Source organism: Cyprinus carpio, chromosome A5, assembly GCF_018340385.1.
Source record: "Cyprinus carpio isolate SPL01 chromosome A5, ASM1834038v1, whole genome shotgun sequence".
In the NCBI taxonomy this organism is placed as follows: Eukaryota; Metazoa; Chordata; class Actinopteri; order Cypriniformes; family Cyprinidae; genus Cyprinus; species Cyprinus carpio.
Window position 1 is genome coordinate 21,669,150 of NC_056576.1, and position 21,211 is coordinate 21,690,360.

At 36.3% G+C, this 21,211-nt stretch overlaps 1 protein-coding gene and 1 non-coding gene across 7 annotated transcripts in view; one reads left to right on the forward strand and one right to left on the reverse strand.

Moving 5' to 3' along the window:
• LOC109064494 (latent-transforming growth factor beta-binding protein 3-like) overlaps positions 1-19,879 on the forward strand; it is a 32,131-nt gene extending 12,252 nt beyond the window's left edge. The window contains exons 2-30 of one of the 6 annotated variants that reach the window (XM_019081533.2): positions 821-969; positions 1,203-1,317; positions 1,817-1,983; positions 2,106-2,211; positions 3,108-3,194; positions 6,221-6,340; positions 6,413-6,592; positions 7,107-7,220; positions 7,328-7,341; positions 7,497-7,566; positions 7,785-7,871; positions 8,022-8,147; positions 8,939-9,064; positions 9,166-9,294; positions 9,474-9,593; positions 10,495-10,617; positions 10,797-10,919; positions 12,174-12,293; positions 12,379-12,507; positions 12,608-12,775; positions 12,867-12,950; positions 13,041-13,169; positions 14,101-14,238; positions 16,774-16,914; positions 17,191-17,319; positions 17,612-17,773; positions 18,363-18,452; positions 18,536-18,667; positions 18,791-19,879. In XM_019081533.2, the coding sequence (XP_018937078.2) occupies positions 821-969; positions 1,203-1,317; positions 1,817-1,983; positions 2,106-2,211; positions 3,108-3,194; positions 6,221-6,340; positions 6,413-6,592; positions 7,107-7,220; positions 7,328-7,341; positions 7,497-7,566; positions 7,785-7,871; positions 8,022-8,147; positions 8,939-9,064; positions 9,166-9,294; positions 9,474-9,593; positions 10,495-10,617; positions 10,797-10,919; positions 12,174-12,293; positions 12,379-12,507; positions 12,608-12,775; positions 12,867-12,950; positions 13,041-13,169; positions 14,101-14,238; positions 16,774-16,914; positions 17,191-17,319; positions 17,612-17,773; positions 18,363-18,452; positions 18,536-18,667; positions 18,791-18,942 (3,530 nt within the window). In that variant the 3' untranslated portion in view covers positions 18,943-19,879. Of the gene's footprint in view, positions 1-820; positions 970-1,202; positions 1,318-1,816; positions 1,984-2,105; positions 2,212-3,107; positions 3,195-6,220; positions 6,341-6,412; positions 6,593-7,106; positions 7,221-7,327; positions 7,342-7,496; positions 7,567-7,784; positions 7,872-8,021; positions 8,148-8,938; positions 9,065-9,165; positions 9,295-9,473; positions 9,594-10,494; positions 10,618-10,796; positions 10,920-12,173; positions 12,294-12,378; positions 12,508-12,607; positions 12,776-12,866; positions 12,951-13,040; positions 13,170-14,100; positions 14,239-16,773; positions 16,915-17,160; positions 17,320-17,611; positions 17,774-18,362; positions 18,453-18,535; positions 18,668-18,790 lie in introns of all 6 variants that reach the window. The other 5 variants (XM_042756455.1, XM_019081531.2, XM_019081532.2 and 2 more) reach the window with 5 other exon arrangements.
• Positions 19,880-20,582: 703 nt separating this feature from the next.
• Positions 20,583-20,655, reverse strand: trnam-cau. The gene has a single exon. It is a non-coding gene; the product is annotated as a tRNA-Met (tRNA).
• Between the last annotated feature and the right edge of the window lie 556 nt (positions 20,656-21,211).

The following is a 21,211-nucleotide window of genomic DNA, read 5'->3' on the forward strand; positions in this document are numbered from 1 at the left end:
GTTTAAAATGCTTTTAAATTGTTTATTTTTATGATTGTCTATAAATCATGTCCCTGACAACATTTTCCTCCATATTCTTCATTTAGCAAGGGCTAAATATGAAAATACTTGTTTACACACAGTATTAACATATTAAATATTAAGTTTAAAACTAGGAACTTGATGTTACAATAAATATGTTTAAATATAAATTCTTGCTGATTATGGGCTAAAAGTCAGATATTTAATGGATATTTGTTTTTATCATGTATTTAAGTTGAGATTAGATTTTGATCATTTATTTTTTTTTTTTGCTATTTAAAAGCATTGCTAGTATTTTTCCTGCTGTCATAATTGTCTTTTATGTTAAATCATCAACTATGATTTTATAATTTTTAATAATTTTTTTAAATAAAACATTTTATTTGTCGTCTCCTACCTTAAATTCAGCTGCCACCGAATATACTCTTGAATAACTTACAGAGTAGCTCTTAACAGGTATGCTGAATCCACGTTTAAACCAGGTGTTGTGCTTTTGTGAAAAATAATAAAAAGCAGTCTGCAAAAGCCTCTGCCCTCATAAAGAATTAGTATGTGCTTATTTTTGTAACTTTGTTTTCTCTCAATATTTTCACTCTTTAAAACACAGTGGATGGTGTGGCTGTCATGTATTGACTCCATCTATGTATGTTTTTGATTTACATTATATAGTTAATTTTTATGTAAACTATACAAGAAATAATAATAATATATAAACAACATGATATATAATAAGAATTATAATATCTAATTCTCAAAGCCAATATGTCATGTCTAATGTGTAAACTGTCTGTGTTTGCAGTGGTGTGTCCTCTAACCTGTATGAATGGAGGAGTATGCAGTACCCGCACACACTGTCTCTGTCCACCTGGCTTCACCGGACGTCTCTGCCAGTTCCCACTTCGGACTCAAGCTTCTCGTGGCAACAAGCAACCCTTCTACACCCTGCAGGTGAGCATCTCCTTCACACCGTGCGTTCCACAGACTTAATTGTAAATGCATCCTTGGAAAAATTCAAATGTTGTTGTTTTTTGTTGTTGTTGTCATCTTGATTCCAAACAGACAAACAGATGATTCAAAACCAGTTGTGATAGAATGAATATACTAAATATGTCTGATGGCTCTTTTTTTAGATCCTGTTGCTTTAGATTGATAATTGACTGAGAATAAATGACTCTCCCCAGGTGATGCCTGAGTCCCAGAGTCTGTCAGAGCCAGGTGGCACAGGTGGGCGGCAGCAGATGACACATACACACTCCGTGTTCACTCTACAAGGAGCTGGACATCACTCTTCTGAAGGTAATTAGCACACAGGACATTTTCACTTTTAATTTGAATGAACTGTGGTCTCATTTGCTTACACGCTTACACATGTGAAACCAATGTGAGAATATTTCCATGCAGAATTAATTATCAAAAGAATAACTAAAGCTCATTCTATTATATTCTGTACTTCTGTAGCTCAGTCTGGAATGGTGAGCCTGTATAGGTATATGTATAGGCGTATGCACAGCTGGCTAATACGTGATCCGAAACGTGACCATATGCCATCTAGGTCAATATAAATGTGTCTTTACAGTGTTGTTATTCTATACTAATATACTATTGCATACTATTTTTAATTGAAATAAAGATTAAATAAAATAAAATACTTTTGTATAAAAAAAAAAGTAAAATATTGCCTTGGAAACTACCTGAAATAAACATTCATTATTGAAATACATTCATTATTATTAAAAAGTTATATAAAAATAACTGTATTTCCTTCTTTTTGGTCTCTATTCATTCATCTTTCCAGTGCAGGTCAATGTCCGTGTTGTTCACACGCCAGACACTTCAGTTGTCATCCATCCTCACGACCAATCAGAGAACAAGCCTCACAGTGCCAAGACAGTGACCCGCCTCCCTCCACAGACACATAAACCCAAGGGGAGGTGCTTCCAGGAAACCACACCAAAACAGGCTGTGAGTGACACAAGTAGATGAGATGATACAGAATATCTGATTTGCCTATGAATTTCTTATATATATTAAAAAAAATATATAAAAAAATAAAAGACTCTAATTCGTGCTCTCTCTTTTTATAGTGTAGTAGTAACCCTCTCCCTGGTCTGACCAATCAGGAAGACTGCTGTGGCAGTGTGGGTAATTCCTGGGGCCAAAATAAATGTTACAAATGCCCATCACTACCTTGTAAGTTCAAATCATTTTTGTTATATTATATAACTTTTCTTAGGGAGTTGCATTTTACTGTTTCTGTCCAAGATCAAAGTGTGTGTCAAGCCAAAAACAACTCCTTCTCATTACTAATTCTTAAAAAAGAACAGTTCATGCCAGAGTCTCACTACTCAAGTCTGTTTTTCCTTATAAATTCACCCTGTCATAGCTTGATGAGTGGGAATGTGTCATTGAAGTCTTGGAGTTAAGTTTCCTTTTGGGCTAGAAGAAAAATACTTTTTTCCACTCCCATTTTCTCTCTGTAACCCATTTGATGTCTCAGAGCTCAGTCAGACGGTGATCCTGGCCTGGTGAACGCTTCTGTGTGTGAGCAGATGTGTGTTAGTGTTTTTGTTCGAGTGTGTGTGTGAATGTCTGCGAGTGTCTTCGTGCCTCAGCAACATCACCATATTTTCCAATGACACACCCTTTGCAGTAAAAGGAGACAAAAGTGAAGGCTGGAAAAAAGGATAGAAAAAAAAATGTTGGCTTTGGCAAAAGCCTTTCTGGAAAGCCACTCTGTCTCTGTTCTCACATGTTCTTATACAGAAGAGAAAATATCAGCTTCAGAGAAATGTTCCCACTGCGGCCCTTTTCTCTCTTTCTCACACACACAGAAGTGAAGCTCATCACACAACACACCATGCTACCAGTTTCTCTCTGACTTGAATCCCCTCACAGACACTTCCTTCATTAGTTTTCTCAACATCTTCCACCACTTTCATATTAAGCTTTGTTTTACATTCTTTTCATTGGTTTGATGTTTCTTAGTTTCATGATCAGGCTTAATCAAACAATCAAAGCAGCTAACCTAGTACAGATGCTTTGGTAGTAGAAATGATTAATAATTTGTCTGAATTTCTCTCATTCAGATGCTGGGAAACACCAGACTATAGTGGAGGACTTTGGCTCCACGTGCCCTCAGGGATACAAGAGACTGAACAGCACTCACTGCCAAGGTAATGTGTGTGTACATGCTGGATTGTGTATGTTGTATAGGTTTTACAAATTGTAGATATGTTACACATCCATAAGCATTAAATTAACACAAACAAGACAGCTGCCAAAACATTTTTTTTCTCATGCCGTTTAGAAGAAATATCACTTTTAGAAAAGGGCAGCCAGAAGTTGTTTTTATTTCTATTTGGTGGGTAGTGAAATCAGGGGTTTTTTATTCTTGAGAATAGTTTATATTTCTATCTGGTTTATGTGCATGTGAGATTGTTAACTGAGACATACAGGAGACATATTTTATGTGCTATTTATTTCATAAATATATATATAAAATAATACTGACAGGGAACAATTCTCCACATCCACAATAAAAATCTCTGAAACATATGACAGTTTAAATATGAAAATATTATTGAGGATGAAATGGACTACTTGCACAAGTTCTACTCTGTACGGCTCGAGAGTTTCCGTTCAGCGTTTAGCGCACATACATCCAGACCGTTTCTTGTGAGAAAGCAGTTTATACTACGTTTTAGGGGTGGACTATGACAGTTAGTCATATTCTCTGCGTTAACATGAATTATCTTCAACCTGCTGAAATGTTCCTATGAATATATTTCTCTGCCAAATACGCATTCTGAATAATAAATATATTTCCACACTAACCTGCTGAGGTCCAGCACTTGTCTTCACATTTTTCTCTTACTGATCATATTTTATACCTGTTGAATTTACAGTTTTAAATGAATTTGATTGATAAACACACTTACGAAAAATAACCATGGTTAAAGTGTATTAACCTTTTTTTCAGTTTACCATTTGTATAACCATATTAAAAACACCATGGTTAAACTATGATTAGTGTAGCAAAACCCGGGTATATTTGTGGTTTATTTTGGTACAATTGCAATTTTTTGGTTTTATTTGTAGTAAAACCATGGCTAAGTTTTGTAAGAGCATTATTGCTTGTGTGCGTTGGTGCTCCTATTCCAGTGTTTAAAATGGTTGAATGAATGTGTGGTAACTGCCTTAAAGAAATTTAACAATGTTAAACATTTAAATTATTTTTAACCGTAACCCATTGACAGTGGGGCTACTTTGAATATCATATTTTGGCATTGCATACATTGAAATGATTGTGAATGAAAATTGACACAGATTGGTGACATATTTACATAGGTTGCATATTTTAAACATATTAAATACAGATAAATAAAGGTTCATTCTGCTTATTCATCAGATCCCACATCCACTGCAGCGGTGTGATTTCTAGTTTAGAGCACTGACACCCTTTGGTGAAACTGTCACGTGTGTTTACCAGCCACTGCTTTTTCAGATCGGCTTATACTGGATTAAAACTTCACATTCCGTTGAGTTTGGAAAATTCTGTACGCATCAGAATATCTCTTCTCCTGTTTCTGAAAATGTCCAGATTTTGAAAGCATCCGGCGGACTCTCATTTTAAGTCAACTAGATGATTATGGCACACTGAAAATATACATAACCAGAAATAACTGAGCCGTATTATCTAAAAACAGAAGTGCGTCACGAGGCTTAGTGCAAGTAGTCCATTAATGTGTAGTGAGTGGAGTTTATGATAACTACCATTTGAGCCATTCAGAAACCTCAATTATAAGTCATGCAAGATAACATTTTGAAGCTACTCAGTCACATGATCTAATTATTATCTTAGTATTATATAAAAATAACATAGTAATTGTTATAACAATAAAATAAATCAGATGTATTTAAAGGGGACATTGGATGCAAAATTCACTTTTACATGGTGTTTGCATATAAATGTGTCTTAACAATGTTTGGACACAACCACCCTACAATGATAAAATTCATTCACTCCTTTTTTTTTTTTATCCGCGAAAACCCTAAACAGTCTCAATAATCAAGCCGTTTTGATATTCTGAGCCATATGAAGTCATACTGCAACATCTGTCAGGTTTTAGTGCAAGCAGAACATTTCTCAGATTTAGGAGAAATCAGAAGAAATTAAAGGTGAACAATGCAATCAGAGCAAATTGCACAAGATGTAGAATTTAAGATGAAGACAACAGCAGTTCACAAACTGCATACTGTTTTGGGTGTTATCTGCTAAACAAGCTTTTGTTTGAATGTTACAAAAGGAAATACCCATTGAGTATGAGAATAGATATTATTCAGATTCAGTGTTATCCAGAGAAACCAGCCAGACTGAATGCATGAGAACATTAAACCCTGGCTGAGGTTTTGGACACACTAATCAGCACTGAAAGAAAAGGTCTGTGTTGTAGCCTTTCCATATTGAGTCTTTTCAGATGAGTCTGAGGCCATTATCACTGGCCATCCATTACAAATAAGTCAGAAAACTCTGGTAATGTTTTGACATCGAGCCTAAATCTTCTACTTGATGTAAAAACCTGCCGTTATGTTTTCATAGAAAAGTTACTGTATAGCACTGGATAAACTGCAGGTACCAATCTACAATAGACTACTATTATTATATATATATATTACTCCTGATTCTCGATTGAAAGAACTTACTAAAATCGAAAAAGAAACAATTTCTGGCATCACTATTTTCATTGTTAGTTATTCAGGTTCAGAAATTCTTAGATGATGGAAAACCCATCAGCACCATCTCTGACTGCAATAGTTACTTAACAGCCTTAACAATGACAGCTGGAAAATCAGTTACAAAACTATCTTTGACAAGAAGAAGAAACTTGAGAGCTTTCTCTTTGACATTACATTTTTCTGCTGGTTTACCTTGATTTAATTGAATTTGAATTCTTTGAACAATATTTTTTTTTTACCATTGTAGGCAATGTTAGGCAATCTTGAATCTTACCCATGAACATAATCTGAACACTCACCCTGATCCTGACCCGATTTCCTCTTTTTTTTTTTTAGTACATTTTACTCATGGCTTGTACAGGACCAAAAAAAAAAAAAAAACTCAATTTACTTTGGACATATTTCATGAACTTATCACAAATACTAATGATTCTTTTGCATTTTTTTCCTTTCTCTGCCTTAGACATAAATGAATGTATGATGCAGGGGCTGTGTCAGAATGGAGAATGTTTAAACACACAGGGAAGTTTCCGCTGCACTTGCAAACCTGGTTATGTACTGGCAGAAAGGACACGCTGTGTTGGTAAGACATAAATATGTGTGCAAATTCACATGTAACACAAATATACAGTATGCTCTACAAACCATCATAAAGATCTTTTTACCCTCTTAGCATCAACAGCAACCGTCGAGCAGGGCCTCTGTTATCGGATGGTTACAGAAGCAGGGAAATGTGAGCATGCTCTTCCAAAACGCCTTTCCCAGGAGATATGCTGTTGCACTGTGGGTAAAGCATGGGGAAGCAACTGCGAGAGGTGCCCACAGGATGGGACAGGTGAGTGTGCCTTCTGAGTGGGGATGTGCACCATTCAAAATTGATTAGAGAATGTCTTTTAATTTCTAATTCAGTTCTTGAATTTGAAATATTTTTTTTTTAAACTGTCATTTTAAAATAGAAAAGTATTTTTAAAAAGCCTTGTTTGGACGTTTTGGAAAATGGTTTAAACTTTGATGTTTAAATATTTAAGAGATGTTTGAAATGTTACCTATAGACATTTTGTATTAATATTTGTGGATCAGGGTGGAAGTACACTTAATTTCCCAGAATTCATTACTTGTGTTGAATTTCTTATTATTTTAATCAAGTAAATTCCTCCTCTTGTCATTCAGATTCATATTCCTTTGTGCCAATTGAATTCAAATTCAGTGTCAATTCTTCAATTCTGAATTTTTCCCATTCTGTTGTGAACATTTTTCTGTGTCTTTAGAGAAGTTTTTGAATCTTTGTCTAATTAATCTTCGGCTTTTCTCTCTCTAATGCTTCCTTCTTTCTCATTCTGTCTCTCTAGCTTCCTTTAATAAGATCTGTCCAGCGGGGAAGGGGATGTCTTTCCTGACCTATCATGGCACTCTGTCCATTCATCCCTTTCTGACCAGTATTGAACACATTAATCCTGACACTGGTACAGATATTTGAATCAATTCTGAGATAAAAAAAAAAATATTTAAGCATGATTGCTATGTTTTCTATTGACTGATTGTTCATTGTATCTTTGTGTTTGTGTTTCAGAGGTCAAGCCGCCGGTAAGATTCTGGTTTTATGTCTGAAATATCAATGGAGAGAAGAACAGAGATCAAAAGTCATCTTTGACAGAAATCTGTCACAGTTTTAATAAATAGAATTAAGGAAGATCAGCTGTAGACTGTTCACTTAATTGATTTTGCTCTCATGTCAACAGGAAGTCCCAGTTCAGACAACCACGCCCATGCCGCTGTCACCAATCAGCACTCACGCGCCTCGCCACCCAGGTACACTTTAGAAAGTGTAGTTCTGTGTCTTTCTCCATAGCTAAAATGGGAGTGCAAATATCACCACAAAATGCTAAATGTTGTGTCCATAACATTAATTATCTGCATTTCTTTTTGAGTCTCCTTTTTCATTTACTCACAATCTTTTAAGTATTTATTTATTTTCAAAATGTGTCTTTTTCTTACCTACCTCTCCATTTTTGCTTCCATCTCTTCAGTCATTGTGGCCAGGCCAACAACTCCTCCCATAGTCCATGTGCCTCCAGAGAGTGATTCACATGAATTGGCACAGACGCAGATCTCACGTGAGTCCCGTGACAGCTTGTCAGTTAACTCTGCAGTATTGGTCTATGCAAAGTTCTCCTTTGGTTATTTAATGAGAAAAGTGTTATTAAATGTTATAAAATGTTTTTTTTTCCACAATTATGATTATGTTTGGGGTTTGGGTATCACAGCAATGGATGACTGCAAGCTGAACAGGAATATATGTGGTCATGGAGAGTGTGTGAACACACAGAATGGTTACGTGTGCCACTGTTACCCTGGATATCAACCACATGCACAAGGAAAGAGTTGTGTGGGTGAGTACATACATGCAATACATGTAACTACACACATACTGTACAAACATTGAATTCACAGATGCATGTATTCTGAAATAACTAACTGTACTTGCAGTGCATAAATATATTATTCACTACTAATCAAAAGTTTGGGGTTGGTAAGATTTTTGATTGTTTTTGAAAGAAGTCTCTTATGCTCAGCAAATTTTGCATTTATTACAGTAAAAGTTATATTGTAAAATATATCTAAAGTTTAAAATAACTGTTTTCTATTTGAATAGATTTTAAAATGTAATTTATTCCTGTGATGGCACAGCTGACGTTTCAGCAGCCTTTACTTCAGTCTTAAGTGTCACACGATCATTCAGAAATCATTCAGAAATGTGGATTTGGTGTTTATATATTATCAACAAACAGTTTCAGGATTCTTTCATCAAAAGAAAGATCAAAATAACAGCTATTATTTGAAATAGAACGGTATGGTAATTGAATGGTCGTGTAATATTTAATAGATGCAAAAGCCTCTAAGTGCCATCTGAAATTTTCTTCTAAAATTACCATTTTTATCACGCTCCTATATTTATGTTTAGTTATTTCACTTTAATGCCATAGAAAAGAACCTATACATTGGCATTAAAGTAAAATTACTGAACCTAAACATAGGAGCCTGATAAAAATGCTAATTTTAAAAGAACATTTCTGACGGCACTTAGAGGCTTTTACATCTGAACTCTTCATATATAAAAATTATTATATTACACAATAAAGAATTCTATAAAATATATACAATGTTCTCATTCTTTCTGTAGATGAAAATGAATGTGACTTGGAGCCATGTGGTAGAGGCACCTGCTTTAACACCGTGGGTTCCTACAGATGCAACTGTCACCCTGGCTACAAACTTGTGGTGCATCATGGGAAACGTAGATGTATTGGTGAGTGACTAGCATTGTCTATTCAAAGGCAGTGGACAGCTACTATACGCATGGGCATATCAATACAGATGGCCAACACTTGTTTTCATGCATGTTTTCAGATATAAACGAGTGCTCTAAGCCTGATATCTGTGGAGTTGGAGGGCATTGCACTAACTTGCCTGGCTCCTATAAGTGTGAGTGTCTGCCGGGCTTCCGGAGCAAATCCCGCAGACAGCCTCTCTGTGAAGGTGAGGACACCCACAATACTGTTTAAAAACACAGTACACTTAATGTTAATTGTAGACACCTATAAACAGTTCCTGTCCATCAAATATGGATAATTCTGTTTTTTATAAGCAGTCTGTAAATGTCGGTGAATGTTTTTGAGAGTCTCATCGTCTATACTGTTGCTGTCTCTCAAATGCAGATATATACGAATGTTCGGACCCGAGTGTCTGTCCTAATGAACAGTGTGAGAATACTGTTGGATCCTATGAGTGTATACCCTGTCAACCTGGATACCAAGCACAGGGAGGAGTGTGTTACGGTCTGAATACTTGCACACACACACACTAACCACTCACAAGCAGTTTAGCTCACATTCTTAGAAATATATGGCTAAGGCCATTTCGACTACCATCAGCTCCTTGCACAGACTTCCAGACATTTCATGACTAAACCAAATTGACACTCTTTTCATTCCCTTTTTTTTGCATGCCATTTGCTGTCATTAACTTGTATGATTATATTTATCTGTTGGACATGCTGCTCTCTAGATAGTGGTCATTAAAAAAAACATGTACACTACTATTCGGTATTTTTTATTTTTTTATTTTTTTATTTTTTACAAATTATTTATTTTGTATTTTTTTCAGCAAGGGCACAATAAATGGATCAAAATGACAGTAAAGACATTTATAATGTTAAATAAAATTTCTATTTCAAATAAACGCTGTTCTTTCTATTAATTAAGGTATCTTGGAAGAAAATGTATCACAGTTTTCATCATAATGATTTCTGAAGGATTTGTGACACTGAAAACTGTGCTTTGCCATTACAGGAATAAATTAGATTTTAAACTATATTAAAATAGAAAAGAGTTTTTCTATGTATTTCTGTTTTTATTGTAATGATTTATAATTTTTTAAAAATATAGTATTTTTTTTATATTTGTATTAATTATGTTTTAATATATTAAAATAGAAAAGATTTTTTGTCTTTTTATAAAAAGACTTCTTTAAAAAACATTAACAGACATACAAACTGATTTTTACACACCAGATGAGAAGCACAGTGGGGGATTTTTGTGTGTTGTGTTGTGCAGCGCAGTCATCCACTAGACATGTTTATGCAGACTGTAGGAAAGGTTATGAATGTGGGGTGTTTTTGACAAATAAAGTTGACAGTTGCATAATCTTACAAGAGATGTCTGTCTCTCTCTCTATCAGATGTCAATGAGTGTCAGAAGCGTGGTGTGTGTCTGAACGGCCGTTGTGAGAACTTGATAGGATCTTATCGATGTTTGTGTAATGAAGGGTTCCTGCCTGAGGCTGACAGCAAAGGCTGCAGAGGTCAGTGGCACACAGCCAACAAAACTAAACAACATACTGCTAAATAGAAAACTTCCTGCATAAGTTCTTTCTAAAGAGAATAAATATACTGTGCAAAAATAATTTTCAACCTTTACATAAACACAATTAAGCGTGTGTATGTGTTCTTGAAGGCTATGTATCTGTTTGTCTCTCCACAGACATCAATGAGTGTCAGGATAACCGTCTGTGTGCTAATGGTCACTGCGTTAACACGGAGGGATCATTCCGCTGCCAGTGTTACCCTGGTTACCAGCCTACACAAGAGGGAAGCCACTGTGAAGGTCAGCTAGTAATTACTAATCCAACGCTGCAAGTCTCATAAGCACAATACTGCACATAAAACTGAAATATCTGTATACTACAGTACGAATTGTTTACTGTTATACACTACACACAGAAAAAAGTGAAAGTGACGTGACATACAGCCAAGTGTGGTGACCCATACTCAGAATTTGTGCTCTGCATCTAACCCATCCAAAGTGCACACACACAGCAGTGAACACACACACACTGTGAACACACACCCGGAGCAGTGGGCAGCCGTTTATGCTGCGGCGCCCGGAGAGCAGTTGGGGGTTCGGTGCCTTGCTCAAGGGCACCTCAGTCGTGGTATTGCCGGCCCGAGACTGAACCCACAACCTTAGGGTTAGGAGTCAACTTCCCCAAGAAAACCACGTAGTGTATGATTCCATCCAGTTGGAGGATATGAAGCATGTTTGATATTTTGAGCTGATTGTAGAAGACATATTGTTTTCATTTGTCATTCATGTGTTTTCACATGAGTTTGTTGTGTTCAGAGCGACTTGAAAGTCTGAAAGTCTGTGATCTGGTGGTGTGATCCATTTAGTTTAGAATGCCCAGTTTTTCTCTGTTACCATTTACAAAGTCAGACATTGTATGATGTCTAGTGTTTTAAAATCTCTCTAGCTTTTAAAAGTTGTACTGTATAGTGTATTCCAGTCTTTAGCATGGCCGGAACACAGTACTGACCAATCAGCATTCAGGACCAGAAATATCCTTCTTTATAGTTAAGCAATTATTTAGTCTAAAATATGCAATAAAGTTAATTTTAAAATACAATTTATTCCTATAATGGAAAAGCTAAATTTTTAGCAGCCATTACTCCAGTTTTAAGTGTCATATGATTCTTCAGAAATAATTCTGAAATGCTGATTTTGGTGCTTTAATTATTATTATTTTTTAAAATTAAAAATAATAATATATTATTATCAATGTTGAAAAAGAGTTGCGCTGTTAAAACATTTTGTGGAAACATATTTTTCAGGATTCTTTGATGAAAGTTCAAAGCCACTGCATTTATTTATTCATAGATATCTTTTTTAACATTTATAAATGTCTTCGTCACTTTTGATCAATTTAATACATCCTCGCTCAATAATCTGATTGATTTTGTTGGAGAACATACAAAACCTTTTGAAGGATAGAGTATATCTTTTGTAACCCTTCTTATACAGCTGAAACGATTCACTAACACTCACTATGTGAATCAGTAAGAATGTTTTTGATCTCTTTAGATATTAATGAGTGTGAACGTGCTTCCAACTGTCAGCGAGGACGCTGTATCAATACGATGGGCTCTTACCGCTGTGAGTGCCAGAAAGGATACGCGCTCTTCAGTGGGCGCCGGTGCCAGGGTATGGGATTTTACACTTTTACATCAACGAGTTCCTCATCTTGGTCTTGGTCTTCTTGTTCACGCTTTTACACTTTCTCTCTCAGATATAGATGAGTGCGCTGAGGAAAGGAGTCTGTGTCAGCCTCACGGTGTGTGTGAAAACAGACAGGGTGGATATGTGTGCGTGTGCAACGATGGTTACAGACTGTCTGAAGATAAACACAGCTGTGAAGGTGAGAGTTAGTTTAGTTAATAAGTATGCTTGTTCACATGAATTTGTTTTCTCTTTTTTTTTTCGAAGTTCATTTTATTTGTTTCTGTTTTTCTACACAGAGATTGAGATAGTTGGAGATAAGAAGGAGTGCTACCTAAATCTAGATGACACCGTCTTCTGTGATAGCGTCCTGGCAACCAACGTGACTAAGCAGGAGTGCTGCTGCTCGATCGGTGTGGGATGGGGAGATCACTGTGAGATCTACCCTTGTCCCGTCTACCACTCAGGTTAGATTACAGATGGATACATGTATTTATTAATGGATAAAAGGTAAATTGGTCCATCAGTGTTTGATTGATGTTGTCTGTTATTTTCCAGTGGAGTATCTCTCTCTGTGTCCAGTTGGCAGAGGATTTTACCATGACGAGGGACCGATAGAATATGGATTGTCTATGCGCAGAGGTATATGTCCATGCATATGTGTTTTCACACACACAAACACACTCTCCCTCACATAATAATTAAATCCTCTCTTTCACGCTCTCTTTGTAGATATTGATGAGTGTGTATTGTTCTCTAATGAGATCTGTAAGGAGGGACGCTGTATGAACACACAGCCTGGCTTTGAATGCTACTGCCAACAGGGATTTTACTATGACAGCAATCTACTGGAATGTATTGGTAAAATCACACAAAAATACACACATTTTACTGTCCATATAGACACTTACATGGACATATACTCTACTGTCTAAAAGTTTTTGTTTTGTTTTGTTTTTTAAAAAAGAATTGACAGTACAGACCTTTTCATTATTACATTGTGTTTTAACTTTAATAAAAAAAAGAATTGAAGAAAATCCTAAAAGACATGGATCATGATTTTAAAAAATATTAAGCAGCATAACTGTTTTCAACATTGTTAAGAATGAGAAATGTTTCTTGAGCACTAAATAAACAAATTAGAATGATTTCCGAAAGATTATGTGACACTGAAGATTGGAGGAATGATGCTGAAAATTCAGCTTTGGAATATTCAAGTATAAAAGAGTTATTTGAAACAAGTTATTTAAATTGTAATAATATTTCACAATATTACTGTTTTATTTTTATAAATGCTGCCTTAGTGTACAGGAGAGATTTGTTTAAAAAATATTACCAGCCCCAAACTTTGGAACAGTAGTCTGTACAGACACAATATTTTGTACAAGTCCATGATTAGTTTACAAATACAATAAAGGAATTAATTTTTGGTAATTTATTAAATAATAATTGTAAATCTTATGTGTAGTTATTTTTGTCATGCTTTGTAATGGGCTACATAGTTTAGAATTTTTAAAACACACCAAAAATAAGAATAAAAGCAATTTTCATAAAACCAGTGTGATACTGATGTTGCTAATCAAAGTTTTTCTGTGCTGCTGTACTGCCAGCTAGTGGCAGAAAGAAGGATTTTTTTTGTGTGTCAGCCAGTAGGGAGCAGTAGAAACACTCAGATCCAGCACCTCTATTGGACAGACCAACACATCAGTAATCCTTACATCTTTTATATTTATCAAACTCAAATGCATTGTAAAATTTCTTAACAGTATTCTCTCTCTCTCTCGCCTTGTAGATGTGGATGAATGTCATGACGAGTCCCTGTGTACTAATGGACATTGTTTGAACACTCGTGGCTCGTTTTACTGCACCTGCAACCCACCCTGGGTCCCTGATGCCTTACAGAAGAAGTGTGTCTTTCCCACAGTTATAGGTATGTGTTTCTAATCAAGTGTGTCACACTTGGTAGTAAAGCCACTTATTAAAAAGCTTCTACCCCATGTGAGACTCAAACTCACAACCTTCAGATTATGAGACTGACACGCTGAGGCCAGCGCCTGTTAGTTGTGGTATAGTTCCTAGAAGAGGGATAGCGACACGAGTTCGCGCCCTGCTCAGACCAGTGAGATGTTATGCATGTTTCGTTCATACCAGACCCCAGAGGGCACTCTTTTGCAGAAAGTCCAAAACGGACTCATAGAAGTAATAACTTTACTTATATGGACAAAGGCATCCAGCTGTCACTGGATAAAAAAAGCCTAAATGTTTTGACTGATAAAACAAAGATTAACAACCTTTTTTATTTAAAGTCAATAAAACATTTACAACAGTAGTGCAATTTTGACATATCAGCCTAAAAAAACTAATAAGAAACTCACACATAAATAACAAGGTAAACTTACCATTTTATATATGGTGTATATATATATGGTATATATGGTGTATATATATATATATATATATATATGTATGTGTGTGTGTGTATGTGTGTGTGTATGTGTGTATAAATATATACACACAGGTGAATTTCAATAAATTAGAATGTCATGGAAAAGTTCATTTATTTCAGTAATTCAACTCAAATTGTGAAATTGTGAAACTCATGTATTAAATACATTCAGCGCAAACAGACTGAAGTAGTTTAAGTCTTTGGTTCTTTTAATTGTGATGATTTTGGCTCACATTTAACAAAAACCCACCAATTCAGGATCTCAACAAATTAGTTTATAAGTCCAATAAAAAAAAATTTTTTTAGTGAATTGTTGGCCTTCTGGAAAGTATGTTCATTTACTGTACATGTACTCAATACTTGTTAGGGGCTTCTTTTGCTTTAATTACTGCCTCAATTCGGTGTGGCATGGAGGTGATCAGTTTGTGGCACTGCTGAGGTGGTATGAAAGCTCATTTTTCTTTGACAGTGGCCTTCAGCTCATCTGCATTTTTTGGTCTCTTGTTTCTCATTTTCCTCTTGAAAATAGCCCATAGATTCTCTGTGGGGTTTAGGTCTGGTGAGTTTGCTGGCCAGTCAAGCACACCGACACCATGGTCATTTAACCAACTTTTGGTGCTTTAGGCAGTGTGGGCAGGTGCCAAATCCTGCTGGAAAATGAAATCAGCATCTTCAAAAAGCTGGTCAGCAGAAGGAAGCGTGAGGTGCTCCACAATTTCTTGGTAAACGGGTGCAGTGACTTTGGTTTTCAAAAAACACAATGGACCAACACCAGCAGATGACATTGCACCCCAAATCATCACAGACTGTGGAAACTTAACACTGGACTTCAAGCAGCTTGGGCTATGTGCTTCTCCACCCTTCCTCCAGACTCTAGGACCTTGGTTTCCAAATGAAATACAAAACTTGCTCTCATCTGAAAAGAGGACTTTGGACCAATGGGCAACAGTCCAGTTCTTCTTCTCCTTAGCCCAGGTAAGACACCTCTGATGTTGTCTGTGGTTTAGGAGTGGCTTAACATGAGGAATATGACAACTGTAGCCAAATTCCTTGACACGTCTGTGTGTGGTGGCTCTGAATGCCTCGACCCCAGCCTCAGTCCATTCCTTCCTCATTCTTGAATCGATTTTGCTTGACAATCCTCATAAGGCTGCGGTTCTCTCGGTTGGTTGTGCATCTTTTTCTTCCACACTTTTCCCTTCCACTCAACTTTCTGTTAACGTGCTTGGATACAGCACTCTGTGAACAGCCAGCTTCTTTGGCAATGAATGTTCATAGCGTTCTTGAAAACGCTAGTGTGGACAGAGAGCATTTTAAAACGAAAACGCTGTTTTCAAATGTATCCAGATTAATGTAGACGTAGCCTGAGAGACAATTTTGAAGGCTCAGGAAACCTTTGCAGGTGTTTTGAGTTGATTAGCTGATTGGCATGTCACCATATTCTAATTTGTTGAGATCGTAAATTGGTGGGTTTTTGTTAAATGTGAGCCAAAATCATAACAATTAAAAGGACCAAAGACTTAAACTACTTCAGTCTGTGTGCACTGAATTTATTTAATACACACGTTTCACAATTTGAGTTTATTTACTGAAATAAATTAAAAAGAATCAGTTTCCACAAAAATGTTCAACAGCACAAATGTGTACATAATATGAAGAAATGTCTCTTGAAAATCAAATAAGCATATTAGAGTCATTTCTGAAGGATCATGTGACACTGAAGACTGGAGTAATGGCAGAAATGGAAAAAATTACATTTTAAAATATATTAAAATAAAAACAGTTATTTTAAATTATACTTATATTTCACTGGTGGGTTTTTTTTATAAAATGTTTTTTTTTATTAAATGCCTTTTAAATTACCTTTGAACGGTAGCCAATAGGCAATGTATTTTTTATTTATTTACAAAATGAAATATAAATGTAATACAAATTATTGTGTATCCTCGTGGGGAGTGTTAATTTCCCACCCTAACGTAACGTTATGATGATGTACATGATGTACATTTTTTGCTTCAGGTGTGGATGAATGTCAGGACCCTGCTAATTGCAAAAATGGCCACTGTGTAAACACCCAAGATTCCTATTATTGCATCTGCACTCCTCCCTGGATTCTGGCAACTGACCGTAACAGCTGTGTCACACCTGAGGAGCAGGCGGGTGAGTATAGTTTTATGGGAACATCACAGTCATGGCATAAAAATGGCATGGGTTCTTAGGAATGTTAAATGTGTTGTGGTATTCGTTTGTAATTCAGCTGCTCTTCCTGGAAAACTAAAGATGAAATACTCCAGGCATTTACTGAAGTTCTCACCCAAGAATGTGTGCTTCTGATGCCTCTCTCCTTGTCTTCCTCGCTCCTGCTTTTTTCTCTCTATCTGTCCTTCTCTCTGTATATCTCTTTAGTAACGGGTGTGTCTGTGGTGCACCTTTCAGATGTGAATGAGTGTGAGGATCCCTCCTACTGTAGGAACGGGAGATGTGTTAACACTCCCGGCTCCTTTCACTGCATTTGCAAGCAGCCACACACCTTCAGTGCAGCCCTCAAGCAATGCGTCTATGATGGTGGGTATCAGCATGCAAACTGCAGTGATTGGTGGATTGTTTTTTTTTTTTTTTTTTCTTGATTGGCTTTCATGTGGCTTGGCACTCTACAAGTTATTGCTTTGAGCCTCGTTTCACCACAAGACTGCTGAGCATGGACCATTAAAGATGTTTTAGCAGTGTTAGCCTTGGAGTTGCCTTCGTTTTTTGAGTTGCCACCTACTTTTCCATTTCTTTCTTCTTCTGTGAACCTTTTGGTATTTTGTTGATTTTTTCATGTCCTCCATCATCTCCTTTTCTCTGTCTTTCTCAGACCGCACTGCAGCACATAAGGACATATGTTTCGAGGAGGTTGATGAGGATCATATGTGCACTATGCCGCAAAATGATCTCACCGTGACGTACTCTGAATGCTGCTGTCACTACGGTCGAGGCTGGGGCCCAGAGTGCCGGACCTGTCCTAATAGAAATTCAGGTAAAAGGGCTGCATTTAAGGGTATTGCAAAAAGGCTCTGCTTAGAAGGCTGCATTTATTTGATTTATTTGAAAACAGTAATATTGTCAAATATTCTTACAATTTAAAATGTGATTTATCATTCAGGAAATATTCTAACATGCTGGTTTGCTGCTCAACAAACATTTCTTATTATTTTCAATTTGAGAACAGTTCATATTTTGTGGAAACTGATACATTCTGTTTTTCTTTAAGCTTCTTTGATGAATAGAAAGTAAACAGACAGCATTTATTTGAAATACAAAGTCTTTACAGGTACTTTTGGTCAATTTTATGCACCCTTGCTGAATAAAAGTATTAAATTCTTTAAAAAAAGCGTACGTACTTAAACGTTTGCGTGAATGTAATAATCAGTAGAAACGTTTGTCAGTGTTGAATTTTCTTTTTTACATTTGCATGTATTCAGGTTTAATATTTCCATTTAGCAGGCTACATCCATAAATGTATGTTTGGTAATTAGCAAGGCAGGTAGAAATGTATGAAAGTGTGATGTACTTAGATGAAATGAAATATCAAAGGTTATTTTTTGTTTTGGTGTGTGTGTGTGCAGTGCTTTTTAACAGATTGTGTGAGATGCATTTGGAGACTGAATCTGATGGAGAGGGGGACTTCCTGGCAACTTTCTCCAGTTACAACCCAGGTGAGCTTGCCAGTGTCATTCACCTTGAGCTAAATAGTAAGTCTTAAAAATGGCTCAGTTTTACATGACTCTATCATGTTCAGAGCGAGACAGTTCAGAGGAAGACTCAGACGAGTGTAGCTGTGCTAATGGACGGTGCGTGCGCTCCTATCTGGGTACGATGTGTGACTGCAATACTGGATTTATACTGGACCACTCACGAACACGCTGTATAGGTGAGTGTGAATGCAGATCATCAAACAAACCCACACTTAATCATATTTCCTGAAACTGAAGTCATGTTCCTTAAGTGTACGGACAGCCATATTTTGATGCTCCTTCTCTCTTTCTCCCTTTAGATATTGATGAGTGTGCGGGCCGAGGGACCGGACAGAGCCCCTGCAAGAATGCACGCTGTATCAACACCTTTGGTTCATTCAAATGTCACTGTAAAGTCGGATTTGTAGCGGCACGCCGACCAAACGTGTGTATACGTGCCAGGGCTCAATAACAGCACTACGGCTGATGCTCACAGTTGAACATTTCTACAGGCCACACTCTCTCTCATGTACATACAGAAATATTCATATGCCACCACTAATACACATCATCAAATCTAGTATATCTACAATTATGAACATTTACCTATAAACACACAAAAAAAAGCATTTCATGTTTCAAATTCTCATTTCCTTTTAATCATTTTATGTTGGGAATTAATCATTAAGTTCTTTGTGTTGCTTTTATTGTATAGCCTGCTTTCATTCATATCTGTTTGCACCCATTTGACAATGTGTTTGTTGTTGGATGAGGGATTGTCATTGGATGCAATGTATCTTTTAACTTAAATGGATTCATTTTTTTGTAATTATGTTGCTGCTTGGCACGTTTTATCATAGCTCACCATTTTGTTAAATATTGTGCTTTTTCTGTATTACTTAATTTTTTCTTTTTTTTTTTTGATTTAAGTTTGCAAGAATTTAAAGTGTTTTTTCTTATTGTTTCTGACCTCTTTCAGATAGTTTGATATCAACGATCATTTGATTTGTGTGATATTCCTTTGTTTGTACTGATGTCTGTTTATTGTTCACCATTGATAGTTTTTTTTCTATTAATTTGCTTTGTACATTGTTTTCTTTGTTTGATCAAGCAACCATTGTCATCTTTCTTTGGTTGCACTGAGCACATTATTGTTTTTATATGAAGTTAGTCATTGACAGAAGGCAGTGGTGATTTGGTTTTCTAAACCATTTAAATTGTGCAAAAAATGTTCTTCTGAAACACAATGAAAAAATTAAGTTTCTTTAATATTTTTTGCTTTCTTGATGAGACAGAACTGTGAGGTTATTTTTCACAGAAAAAAATAGACCTAATTACTACACAAGTGCGTTTACCAAAGAAATGAAGATAAATGAATAAACGAGAATAAAAAGACGTCAAACTCTCAATGCTGAGTGCAGCTGACTGTGATTTTCTCAGTGTATTTTGCCTTTTTATTTCATTAATTATGATTGGGCTGTAGCAGGGTGGTTTGGTGTAGAAAACTGGTGGCAATTGTACTATATAAATAGCACACAGATTCAATCTAAGCAGCAGCTTCACAAAGAGGGAAACCTTATTTGTCAGCTTGGTTGTTTTTCTACAGACATTATCTCTAGCTGAACACAAAATCTGTCTGTTAGGTCTACTCTTAATCATGTCAACCGCTTCATACATTTTTTTTTCCACACTGCATTTCTTAGTGAGTCAGTATAGGACGGTCATGCTAATACTTTTGTCAGTCTGTGCTGTGGTGTTCTACCTCCACCTAGTGGCAAACACAGTAACAATCTTTTGTTTGTTTGTTTTGTTTTGTTTCTGGCACTAGGGGGCAGTAGAACAGCGCAAATATGTGTGCGCTCTTTCTGAAACACATTCATAAACACATCCTTTCACATTTCCTTATAAAACGCTTACATTCAAAACGTTATATTTCATGTCATATAAACCATATATGAAGCTAGATGAAGTTCTCTGTGTAGTACACTCGGAACTATGTGAGTTTATTTCATGTGCAACCACCCTATTTATCTGACACAGCCAACCAAAGAGCGTCTTCACTGGTAGGTATATGTGTGAGTGTGTACTCGTCGTGACATGATCAAAATCTTCTGCCCCGTGTGAGGCTCGAACTCACGACCTTCAGATTATGAGACTGACGCGCTGCCTACTGCGCCAACGAGGCTATATGAGTTATATATATGTGAAGGGGCCACTGAACTATTCTAATCCCTTACTATTATGGTCAAAATCTGTTGTTATCCGTTGTACTTAGGGATTTTCATTACAATATGGGTTTACTTTTCAAATAATTACGCCACCTGCTGTGTGTCATGAATATTGGCGTGGTCAAGAACCATCATTAGTTCAGCTCACAGCCAGCCTCTAACACAGGTGACCGATCACGGTCTCTGACCAGTCTGTTACAGGGAATCCCGCCAATCAGTGGACTCCCCGGGGGAGGAGCGACTTCGTAGGGTGGATTCTGTGCACAACGGGTAGCTTAGCAATTTTCTTAATTCTTGTTTTGAATGAGACACATTTTAATGATAGATAGATGTACAGGATCTATCAAATCATATTGATCAGTGTTCAGGTTTATTGGGGTTATATTTTTGAGCTGTTTATTGAGTGTGGTCAAATTTAAAGTTGTAGAAAACATGCTTATTACAAGCAAATTCTTAAAAGCAAACACAAAGTCATACGATTTTTATCTTTTTCTACAGTATCACTATCTTTAA